The 12,450-nt window shown below is 35.7% G+C and overlaps 1 protein-coding gene across 9 annotated transcripts in view; it reads left to right on the top strand.

Annotated features, from left to right (window-relative positions):
• Nucleotides 1–12,450, top strand: part of FARS2 (phenylalanyl-tRNA synthetase 2, mitochondrial) — a 520,217-nt gene that overhangs the window by 132,554 nt on the left and 375,213 nt on the right. For 4 of the 9 annotated variants that reach the window (XM_076010445.1, XM_076010446.1, XM_012737710.3 and 1 more), the window contains one exon: nt 1,189–1,821. The exons of the other annotated variants lie outside the window; for them this stretch is intronic. In XM_076010445.1, the coding sequence (XP_075866560.1) occupies nt 1,207–1,821 (615 nt within the window). In that variant the 5' untranslated portion in view covers nt 1,189–1,206. The remainder of the gene's footprint in view (nt 1–1,188; nt 1,822–12,450) is intronic. 9 annotated transcript variants of the gene reach the window in all.

The raw sequence follows: 12,450 nt of genomic DNA on the forward strand, positions 1-12,450 counted from the left end.
GATTTGACATCTAATGACTCATTACTGAGATTGCTGAGTGTATTTAAAACTGGCTTCTGTGGCAGTGTGGAGGACACTGCATGGTCTGGAATCCTTTGTGTTGTCTTTACTCTTCGCCACCTTACCATAGAGTTTGGTCAGTTATATCTGAGTCTGGGTCACCTCGTCTGTGACATGAACAACTTAGACTAGATGACAGCTGAGGTGACTTTCAGCTGTGAAATTTGGTGATCTTATTAAATTCTAGGCATTTTTCTTTTTTAAAAATCTGGGTCAGTACTCTGTCTTCTGGTTGCTCTCTGTCCATTCCTCAGTGAGCTAAGTCCTGCACCTGGTTTGTTGTGAGTGTGCAGTATTATAGCAATTTGCTATTTTACAAAACAAAGATGTAATTGAGAGGATGCTACAATGCTATTAAGTTTAAATGACATGACCAGATGTGATTATAGGAAAGGTTCACATTTATAAAAATAGTTTCAGCTGTCTATTGGTATAGTCTATCACTTTGTATCAGATTTCCTTATGTTTTCTATTTTTAATTTTTTAAATATTAAAGATAGCCACCATCTAAAGTGGTGTATTTTATTCAGAATGTTTTAAAAACAGTATTATTAATGTCATTCTGTGATTTAGTGAAGTAATCCAGCAGTCAGAACCTGTCAAGGATAAACAGTACTTTGCAGTTAAGAGGACAAAAGCGGAAATGTGAAGGATGGCTATTTAACATATCTTCCCTTTTATTATCCTTCTAAGGCCTGTATGTAGTCATGTGCTCCCTTTAATTAATGAGGCCCTTAGTAGGGTCCAGTAAGTCCTGTAATTTAGGTCATGCCTCTGAAGTCTTTGATTCTAGAATATGGAAGTTGTCACATTTAAGTTTTGTTCCATATCAGGAGTTCAGGACAATGTGATAAAGGAAATCTTCTACAAAGCCAAGAACCTAAATGACAAATGAAGGACAACTAGAAATTAGGGATCTAAAAGTGGCTTTCGAGAGTCTTTCAATTTAGTGCAGTAAACATGAAGCCTCTGTCGGCAGATTTCTTTAACTGGATCTTCCAGCTGTGTGGAGGTGGCAGTGGGAGAAACATGTATGCCAATAGCACAGTGAGGGCTTGTGGGAGACACAGAGGACACACTTGCTTTTCACAAAGTGAAACTTGTGCTTTTTATGTGTGCTCTCTCCAGAATTCGTGAGAAGTTTCTATGATGGTTGGTTCAGCTCTCAGGCAAGTCACCCGTGCATGTTTCTACTTGCTGAGCAAGGCCAGTCACATCTCCAGAGGCCATCAGCACCAGGCCTGGGGCTCGAGGCCTGCTGCTTCCGAGCTTGCTGCCCAAGCAGCTCCCGGCCACATGGTGGAGCTGCTGGGCAAGTCCTACCCTCAGGATGACCACACCAACCTCACCCAGAAGGTCCTCTCAAGGGTAGGTAGGAATCTACACAACCAGCAGCATCACCCTCTGTGGCTGATCAAGGAGAGGGTGAAGGAGCACTTCTACAAGCAGTATGTGGGCCGCTTTGGGACCCCGCTGTTTTCAGTCTATGACGACCTTTCTCCAGTGGTCACAACATGGCAGAACTTTGACAGCCTGCTCATCCCAGCTCATCACCCCAGTAGGAAGAAGGGGGACAACTATTATCTGAATCGGACACACATGTTGAGAGCACACACGTCAGCGCACCAATGGGACTTGCTGCACGCAGGGCTGGATGCCTTCCTAGTGGTGGGCGACGTCTACAGGCGCGACCAGATTGACTCCCAGCACTACCCTGTTTTCCACCAGCTGGAGGCTGTCCGGCTCTTCTCCAAGCACGAGGTGAGTCTTGAGACATTTCTCATGGCTGAAGGACATCATGGACATGTCATGTTCAGGTCACTAAAGTTTATCTCAGTAAAGCGAGTATACTCATCCTTCCTTGAACTTATTTTACTTTGGTGAATCCATCTTTAATGATGTTGTTTGTACAGGCCTGCCTCGATATTTTTTGATTGATTTGTTGTGTTAGTAACTGCAGAAATCAGCAGGCCTTTATTTTCAATTGTCTGTCCTTATCCTTTCTCTCAAAGCTGACCTGCCTTTCTCTGGGTCACTTCTCATGAATGGATAGTTAGTGGCTCAAATTCACCCTTAATCCAGGATGGCTGAAGAGACAACACTGAAACCTGTGGTCAGCTTATTTCAGCTCTCAGTTAGTAGAAGTTAATTATGTTTTCATGCTGTTAGAGATTAATGAATTTCTTATATACCTTAGGGGACTGGCGATTTATTGGCTTGGACTATAAACTGTGTTCTTATCCCTGAGCTCTTTCCTTACCTTCCCCTGCTTTGCATGCTGGTGTGGGAGGTCTTAATTGCTGCTATTCTGAAAGTGTATGTTTGCAGGCATAGAGCCTTTTGATCAGGGAATCTTGCATCTTTTAGATAATTGCATCCGATATGTTATGTGCATCTTTTTTGGGCAAATTATGAAAATCCCTAAAAGCTTGATTCTGTGTTCTAAAAATTTGCAACACTACCTGTCCTTATTTGTATATTTTGAAAGCCATCTCTGTTTTTATGTCAGAAACAAATGGCATTAAACTAGGCACAGGAAGTATTTCACTTTACTTCTTCAGCAATTCTTCCAAACGTGTTCAGTGGAACAGGAGGAATTATTATTATCATAAAACTTCCTCCTGCAAACACAAGCTAAATGGCTTGTTAGTTGAAAACATATAGTATAGGATCCTTAGACTAATAAGTAACTGTTGTTTTGTTGTATTAAATAAGTCATGTAGCAGGAGACAACTGAACAAGATTGTCCTCCCATTCTCTTCTTTCTGTTTGCTTTAGGATGTGCTAGTATACTGTGATCTATGATAATACAATAATAGGTTAGTCTTGCACAGAAATGCCACCCATGCTGGATCTCAGGGGAGCTTAGATGAGCATTCTTACTCTTGGAATAACTATTTTCTAAGTTAGAAATGATAACTATGTATAAGAATACAGATTTATTAGGAAACTAAAACAAGATGAAAAAAGACAGGTCTAAGTCTGGGAAATATGACCAATTGATAGAGTATCACTTAAAATTAATGTGCAAGAAGAGCTGTGATCCCAGTAATGTGATATCCAGGTCACGGCAGCAGACAGGTGCTCAGCGCAGCTTACCTCATGAAAGAATAAAAAAGGAACGTGCGCACTGATTTGTAAGTCTGCATGCCATGAAAGAGGCAATGAAGGCTGTGAGGTGCACCTAGCATTTTAAGGGAGGGAAAGTCAAGGCTGCCACAGAAGGTGGGAGATGGGAAGTGGGTAGAGAGTTAGCCCTTACCTGGTTTCATATTTGGTTCGAGTCCAGTGCAATTTAGTGGTTAGCACAAATAGCTAATCTCATCACATTATGTTATTGTATATTCTGCCTTATAATTAAAAATTTATCACACATGTAGCTATGTATCGAATCTTCTTATATGATAAGGTGCTTCTGTGTTCATTGTATCATTTATTCTCCTTAATAAAAACATGTGAGGTAGATAATTTTCACTTCAGCCATGAGGAATATGAGGTCTTGGAAGGTATACTGACTTGTCCAAGGTTGCTTAACCAGTTGGTAGCGGAGCTAAAACTGGACTAGGTCTTGTGAATTCACTACCCATTTTACTGTATTCAGCTTATTTCATGGAACTGTTTAGTAAACGGGACCAGCTTATGACCCAAGGGGAGCTTTTATTCAAACAATGGTGTGGGACAGGGGGAGTGGTAGTGTTTTCTGAATTCCTGGCTTCAACTAATGTATTGATACTAAGTCTCACCTAATCTTAACTCTCAAGAAAATGGTTTTTTTTCTTTCAGTTTATTCCCCTATGAATAGAATATTTTAGATAGTTGTAATCATGCTACAGATGTAATTTTAAAAATTATATTATTATCTTTTAAAGTTTTTCTCTTAATCTTTTAAATTATTTTTTAAATCACTCTAAGGTATATATCAGCAAGTAGAAAAGTGAATGCAGAGGTACAGGGTGTAAGAGAAACAATGAAAAACATAGAAATGGATAAACTACAATAATATATATTTAACTATTAATTATGAAAAAACTCTTTTTTTGTTTTGAAAAGGTGAAACAAAAACTTTAGTCAACAATGACAAGTTGGAGGGGGCAATCAATAGGTAATTAAAATCTGCTAAGGATCTTATCATATGTGGGGAAAGGTTAGAAATGCTGAGTAACTTTAGATTTTGTTGAAAAAAACTGGATTGCAATACAATCTATGCATTCCACATTGATAGAGTAGAAAAGTAAGAATGTATAAAATGATCTCTTGTCAACAAATTAGGGGGGAAAAGGAAAGGAAAGAAAAGAAAGTATGATAAATAGTAACCTCAAATTAAGGGTGTAGATATAAGTCCAAATAAATTAGTATCAGATTGGACATTTTTCAGTTAGAGAAACCTGAAACAAAACAACACCAGAGATTGAAAATAAAGGGCAGGAAAAAGATATATCAAGCAAAAACTTATCAAAAGAAAGTTGGGACAGCAATATTAATAAGATTAGGTGAGATAGAATTTATGGAAAAATGATAAATAGGAATAAAGAAGGGATAATACATCAACTAAGAAGTGTTAATGCATTAAGAAATTTTATGTATTCAACATTATATCCTTAATACATAAAGCAAAACTGAAGAATTAAATGTTAAGTTTGACAAATTCATAACCATGGTAGATTTTAAGTGACCTCAATCAGAAACCAGTGAATTAAGCAGAAAAACTAAGTAAAGAGGTAGATAATCTGAAAAATATGATTAACAAGATTAGCTTATATTTATTTTTATAATTTGGTAGCCATGTATATTTACATGGCTTATATATTTATATGTGTGTATTTGTGCATGTGCAGACATATAGACACACACAGTTCTGTACCTAAGAGTCAGAAGTATAAGTCACATGGAATATTTAAGATAACTTATCCATTACTTGTTGGCAGTTGAAATCTAAACAAATTTCAAAGAATCAATAACATAGATAGAACTATACCTTCCTGACTACAATATAATTTATGTAGAAAGCAATAAATAAGAAAAGATAATAAAAACTTTCCATATTCTCAGAAATTAAAAAATTTACAACCATAGATTCATTGATCAAAGGGAAATATTAATAATAAATTGCAAATTACTTATCACTGACCACCAATGAAAATACTCACTTCAAACTGACCAGATGTGGGGGGATAATTTGTTTTAATATGGAGAAACCTGGTAGACTTCATTTAAACCATATTATCACAGTTAACATTAAAAAAGTAAAACTGATGGCATAAAGCTAAATGAGCACTTGTACATTTAGCATTAAATACATTTATTTTAAAAATTTAAAATGAAAATCAGTGACTTAAGTGTTCAATTTAAGATGCTAAAAAATATTCTAAAGTAGAAGGGAAGTAGGTATGTAGTTTTTGAATATCCTCTAATCTTATCGAATGCATAGAGCAACTAGAATAGCAAATTGAAAAATACACAGACAATATCTATAACACAGCTTGGTGACAAGGTCTCCCTAAAATCCTTACAAATGGATGGGAAGTCACAACTGATAGAAGTTCTACACTGTGTTATCCAACTAAGGTAGTATAAGGATGCAATGGTGCCTGACAAAAAGAGAGCTTCCTTAGGGTTATTTCGAAGAAAAAAACTTCCTACAACCAAATTCACTGGAGAGACTTTGACTTGAAGTACTTTATTTAACACAGTTCATCAGTGACTGCTATCGTCACAAAAAGAGGAACAACCGGTCTCATGATCGAAGGATGCAATACCAACTATAAAGTCTTTCCAAAAAAGCTGGACATGAGTTTGATTAGTTCTCTAGGTCCAACTAGTATTTTCATAGGAAGTGCAGAGTCCAGAGTAACATGAAACTATACCACTGAGATATAACAAGCCAAATCCTGGCTGCAGGAAATTCTGTAACAGGGCTGCTCAAACTGTGATTTTCAGAATGAAATAAAGAGAGAATTCAGAAGTAAGTACCGAGAAATGTTTAAGCAATACTAAGTATGTAGAAATGTTTTAGTAATCGTATTCAAGAACATTATTAGTGGACTTCTTTTGTTGAACAGTATATAGATGGGTTCAGGTGTTTTAAATGCTCTCGGTAATTTGCGTGTGCACAGTCTATGTAATACTGTGTGCAGTAAGCCCATGGATCAGTTTGGGATCCACTGGAATTTAAAACTGTCCCTTTGCCACAATTGGAGAAGCACTGTTCTATAGTGTAATTGACCTCATTTCTTTAAATAAATTGGAAGAAAAATAAAAGGAATGGAAGTGACACCCATAGATTAAAATAAAGGTCACAGCGTACACATCCTATCATATTTTTAAAGAAAAAAGCCCCATAATCTGGGACCACTGCAAATTTGAACGCTGATTATTTGAAATGAAGGAGTTTATTTTTATTTTTCTAGGCATGATAATAGTATTATGTTTTTATAAACTCCTTTTCTTTTAGAGATACACTTTGCAATACCTGTGTGCAAAATGATGTGATGTCTGAAATGTTCTTCAAAATAATGTGGGAAGGTGGATTAGGCATTTTGGGATGGATGTAAGAGGATTAATAATTGTTAACTATTGAGGCTGCGTGTTGGATACATGAGGAATCATTAATTCTATGTTTGCATATGTTTGCAAATTTCCTAAAATAAGATTCAAGAAAACGATTGAAGGAAAACATTGGGATTCATCAGTCACTCAGCAAACATTAGCTGAATATGTACTGGGAACCAAGACTGTAAGAAGGTATCAAACAATCATGAGATGGTCCCTGCTTTCCTTTGGAAGAGAGCTATCAAGATTAAAAGAAAAAAAAGGAGTCAAGAAAAATTAAAGATAAGAGCATACATTGCATGCAGTAGAAAACTGAAAGCAATTAACTCTGGAATTAATAGCCTCTCCTCTGTCAGTCCCAGATGATTTTACAAGTGAGTTTTTATCAAGTTGTGAAAGAACTGTACAGTCTGTTTCAGAAAATAGAAAAAGAGAGACCTCTCAATCTCATTTTATGGGTTTTGACATGTTAATATTCAAATTAGATTAAAAAAAGACAGTCTTAGACATTTCATCTTTTTAAATTTTATTTCAATGGATTTAAGGAGTACAAGTGTTTTTTGTTATGTAGATGAATTGTATAATGCTGAAGTCAGGGCTTCACTGTACCCATCATACCAGACTAGTATACATTGTACCTAATAGGTAGATTTTTATCCCTCTGTTATCAGGAGCAGTTATATGGAAACTTCTTTTTCCCTTCTTAGTTTTCAATGTTGATTATACCACTTTATGACCCTTCACCAGAATAGTGTACATTATACCTGATAGGTAGATTTTTATCCCTCTGATATTAGGGACACTTAAGTAGAAACTTCTCTTTTTAGTTTTCAATGTCCATTACACCACTCTATGACTATATTATATATAGGAGGGATATATATATATATATCCCTTTAGCTCCCACTTATAAGTGAGAACATGTGGTATTTGTTTATCTATTTCTGAGATACTTCACTTAGGACAATGTCTCCAGTTCCATCCAAGTTGCTATAAAAGACATTATTTCATTGATTTTTATGGCTGTGTAGTAGTCCATGGTGTGTGTGTATATGCACACACACACACACCACATTTTCTTTATTCACTTATCAGTTGATGGGCACTGGGGTTGATTCCATATCCTTGCAATTGTGAATTGTGCTGTGGTAAACATTGAGGTACAGGTAGGTGTCTTTTTTATAAAATGACTTCTTTTCCTTTGGGTAAATACTCAGTAGTGGCATTGCTGGATCAAATGGTCTGCTATTAGTTCTTTGAGGAATCTCTATACTGTTTTCCATAGAGATTATACTAATTTACATTCCCACCAACAGTGTATAAACATTCCTTTATCATGCCAACATCTATTGTTTTTTGATTTTTTACTAATGGCTGTTCTAGCAGGGGTAAGATGGTATCTCATTGTGGTTTTACTTTGCATTTCCCTAATGATTACTGATGGTGAGCACTTTTTCATATATTTGTTGGCCATCTGTTTATCTTTTGAAATAAATCTGTTCATGACTTTTGCTCACTTTTTGATGGGGTTATTTTTGTTCTTGCTGATTTGTTTGAATTCGTTATATATTCTGGATATTAGCCCTTTATAGGATATATAGTTTGTGAATATTTTCTCCTATTCTGTGGGCTGTCTATTTACTCTGTTGATTATTTCCTTTGCTGTGTAGAAACTTTTTAGTTTAAGTATGATTTATTTGTTTTTGTTATTGCTGTATTTGCTTTTGAGGTCTTAGTCATAAATTCTTTGCTTAGGCCAATGTCCAGAAGAGTTTTGTGTATATTTTTTTCTAGAATTTGTATGGTTTGTATGGTTTTAGGTCTTACATTAAAATATTTAATCCATCTTGAATTAATTTTTATATATGGTGAGAGCTAGGGGTCCAGTTTCATTATTCTGCATGTGGTTATTCAGTCTTCCCAGCACCATTTATTGAATTTTGTCTGCTTTGTTGAAAATCAATTGGTTATAGCTATGTGGATGTACTTGTGGGTTCTCTGTTCTGTTTCATGGTCTATGTGTCTACTTTTATGCTAATACATTGCTCTTTTGGTTACTATAGCCTTCTAGTATAATTTGAAGTCAAGTAATGTTTTTTTCTTTTTGTTTAGGATTGCTTTGGCTATTTGGGCTTTTTTTTGGTTCAATATGAAGTTAAGGAATTTTTTTAGATCTGTGAAAAATGATGTTGAGATTTTGATGGGAATTGCATTGAATCTGTGAATTACTGTGGGAAGTATGGACATTTTAACAATGTTGATATTTAACAATGTTGATTCTTCTAATCTATGAGCAAGGGATGTTTTTTCAATTTGTATCGCCTATCATTTCTTTCATCAGTGTTTTGTAGTTCTCTTTGTAGATATTTTTCACCTCCTTGGTTAAACATATTCCTAGATGTTTTTTTGTTTACAGCTATTGTAAATGGTATTGAGATCTTGATTTGACTCTCAGCTACTGATTTGAAATATAGAAATGCTACTGATTTGTGTACATTACTTTTGTAACCTGAGACCTTACTGAACTTGTTTATCAATTCTAGAAGTCTTTTGGTGGAGTCTTTAGGGTTTTGTAGATATATGATTATATGGTTGACAAACAGAGATAGTTGGACCTCTTCTTTCTTGATTTGTAGGCTTTTTATTTTTTTCTCTTGCCTGATTGCTCTGGCTAGACTTTCAGTACTGAGTTGAACAGAAGTGGTGACATTGGGCATGCCTGTCTTGTTCCAGTTCTTAGGGGGAATGCTTTCACCTTTCCCCATTCAGTGTGATGTTGGCTGTGGTTTGTTATATATGGCTTTTATTATTTTGAAGTATGTTCCTTCTGTGCCTAGTTTGTTGTGGGTTTTTATCATGAAGGGGTGCTGGATTTTATCAAATGCTTTTTCTGCATCCATTGAGCTGGTTATATGGTTTTTGTTTTCACTTCCATTTATGTGGTGAATCACATTTATTGATTTGTGTATATTGAACCATCCTTGCATCCCTGACTGGCAATCCACTTGATCATGGCAAATTGTCTTTTTGATATACTGTTGGATTTGGTTTGCTAGTGTTTTGTTGAGGATTTTTGCATCTATGTTCATGAGGGATATTGGTCTGTAGTTTCATTTTCTTGTTATGTCCTTTCTTGGCTTTGGTATCAGGGTGAAACTGGCTTTGTAGAATTAGGGAGGATTAGGGAGGATTCCCTCCTTCTCAATGTTATGGAATAATTTTAGCAGGATAGGTGACAGTTCTTGTTTGTAGGTCTGGTAGAATTTGGCTACGAGTCCATCTTGTCTGGGGCTTTTTTGTTGTTGGGTGATTTTTTTTTATTACTCTTTCAATCTTGCGACTTGTTATTGGTCTGTTCAGGCTTTCTGTTTCTTCCCAATTCAAGCTTGGGAGATTTTGTGTTTCCACAAATTTATCCATTACCTCTAGTTTTTCTAGTTTATGTGCACAGAGGTTTTCACAGTAGTCATGGATGATATTTTGTACTGCATTGTTTGTGGGGGAAGTGTAGAGCCCAGAGGTTCTCTCTTCTGTCCCTTCCACATGTGTGGGCACTTTACTTGTGTACTTCTGATCCTCCTGAGGTATGTACACCTTCCCTGTGTACCGCCATTCCTGATGAGTTGGTTGCCCCACTTCTCTCTCCTTCACTTTGGATTCCTCTCATCACCTCTCTGTTGGTCCCCAATGTTCTCTTTTAGATGATTGATCGATCTGAAGGTGAATATCTACTTGCAGTTTTTGTTTTTTTTTCTTTTTGAGACAGAGTCTTGCTTTGTTCGCCAGGCTAGAGTGAGTGCCGTGGCGTCAGCCTAGCTCACAGCAACCTCAAACTCCTGGGCTCAAGCAATCCTACTGCCTCAGCCTCCTGAGTAGCTGGGACTACAGGCATGCGCCACCATGCCCAGCTAATTTTTTCTATATATATTAGTTGGCCAATTAATTTCTTTCTATTTATAGTAGAGACGGGGTCTCGCTCTTGCTCAGGCTGGTTTTGAACTCCTGACCTCAAGCAATCTGCCCACCTTGGCCTCCCAGAGTGCTAGGATTACAGGTGTGAGCCACTGCGCCCGGCCAACTTGCCAGTTTTTATTTTCTTTGTGAGAGTGGTATGTGCAGACTGCTTCTAGTCTATCATCTTGGCCCCTCTTTCCAGTTTCATCTTTATGAACATAGATCATTTTTTTTAATGAACATATATAGAATTATTAAATGAGTAGTTGAAAATTTAATTCATTGATTCACTATGTCCTACTGCTTTACTATTATACGTGTTTTACATTATGCCATATTAACTGATACAAGGAGAAAAAGCATGTTATCATCTCAATAGGTGTAGAAAAATACTTTGATAGCATTTGAGTTTCATGACATTAAAAAAGTATCTCATGACATTAATGACTCCTGATAAAAACTTTTAGCAAACTAGGAATAGAAGGGAATTTCCTTAACTTTATACATGAAATGTATTAAATACTCACAGCAAACTTCATAATGAATGGTGAATTGTTCTAAACATTTCTATCAAAATTAGCCATAATTCAGGATCTCCTGTCATCAGTCTGCCTATTTATCATTGTGTGGGATATCTAGCTTATGTAGTAAACCTGAAAGAGAAATGGGAGATATAAACATTGGAAAACATGAGATAAGACTGCTTTATTTGCAGATGATATGATAGTGTACCTACAAATTTATAGAATATCCAGATCAACTATTAGAACTAATAAGACAATTCAGCAAAATTGCTGGGTGCAAGGGCAATATAGAAAAATTAATGTTTCTTACCTACAGGTAACAACCAGTTAGAAAATGTAATAAAAGATTTCATTTGTAGTACTGACTAAAACTTTGAAGTACCTAGGTATAAATCTTGCATAGGATGCTTTAGATACTTATAGATGAAATTATCAAATATTATTAAAATTGGCAAAAGAGAAAAATGAGAGATTCACCATGTTTGTAGATTCATAGGTAGGAAAATAATATCATGAAGATGGTAATTCTTCTAAAATTAATCTTTTCTATAAATTCAGTGCAAATCTAATCACTGGGTGTTTTGGAAAAGTCGAGGGACTGATCTTATTCATAGGAAGAGCATTAGTGTAATAGGACATGCCTTGAGCAGCTCTTAAGACCTATACTTCTATAGTTATTAAGATGGCTTAGTAATGGCACAATGTTAATTAAATAGAGAACTTTGAAACAGTTCTTCTCATATTAGGAAGCTTATTGTAAACTAGAACTGATGTTAAATAAGTAGGGAGATGATGGATTCTGCATTAATTGTTCTAAAACAGTTATCTATATAGGAAAGGAATTGATCTCTACCTCACACCAAATGCAAAATTCAATTGTGGATGGATTAACAATCCCTTTGTGAAAAGGACATCTTTAAAACTCTCAGAAGAAAATATAGGAGATTACCATTATCACCTTGGTATAATATATCTCAAACATAAGATTCCTTAAACAAGAAAAATCTATAAATGAAAAAAGTGTTAAAGGTGGCTATATTAAGGTAAAACTTCTGCCTAGTAAAAGGCTGCATAAACAGAGTTAAGAGATAAGCTACATGGTTGGTGGAGGTGTTTGATTTTTTATAACTGACTGAAGATTGGGTTGATCATGTAAAAAAGTCTCAGAATGAAAAAAAGAATCCAGTTGGAAAACATCTGACCATACCAAGTATTTGGCTCTGGTATGCTGGAATGCTCTGGAAAGTATCAAACCAACACCTGAAATTTTACTCACATACGGACTTTAGAGGCATTCTTAAATGTGTCTCTTCTATTTTGAGATAGATGAGAATGCTCATAGTACTATTAATATTAGACAAAA

This window comes from Microcebus murinus, chromosome 15 (assembly GCF_040939455.1).
Source record: "Microcebus murinus isolate Inina chromosome 15, M.murinus_Inina_mat1.0, whole genome shotgun sequence".
Taxonomy (NCBI): Eukaryota; Metazoa; Chordata; class Mammalia; order Primates; family Cheirogaleidae; genus Microcebus; species Microcebus murinus.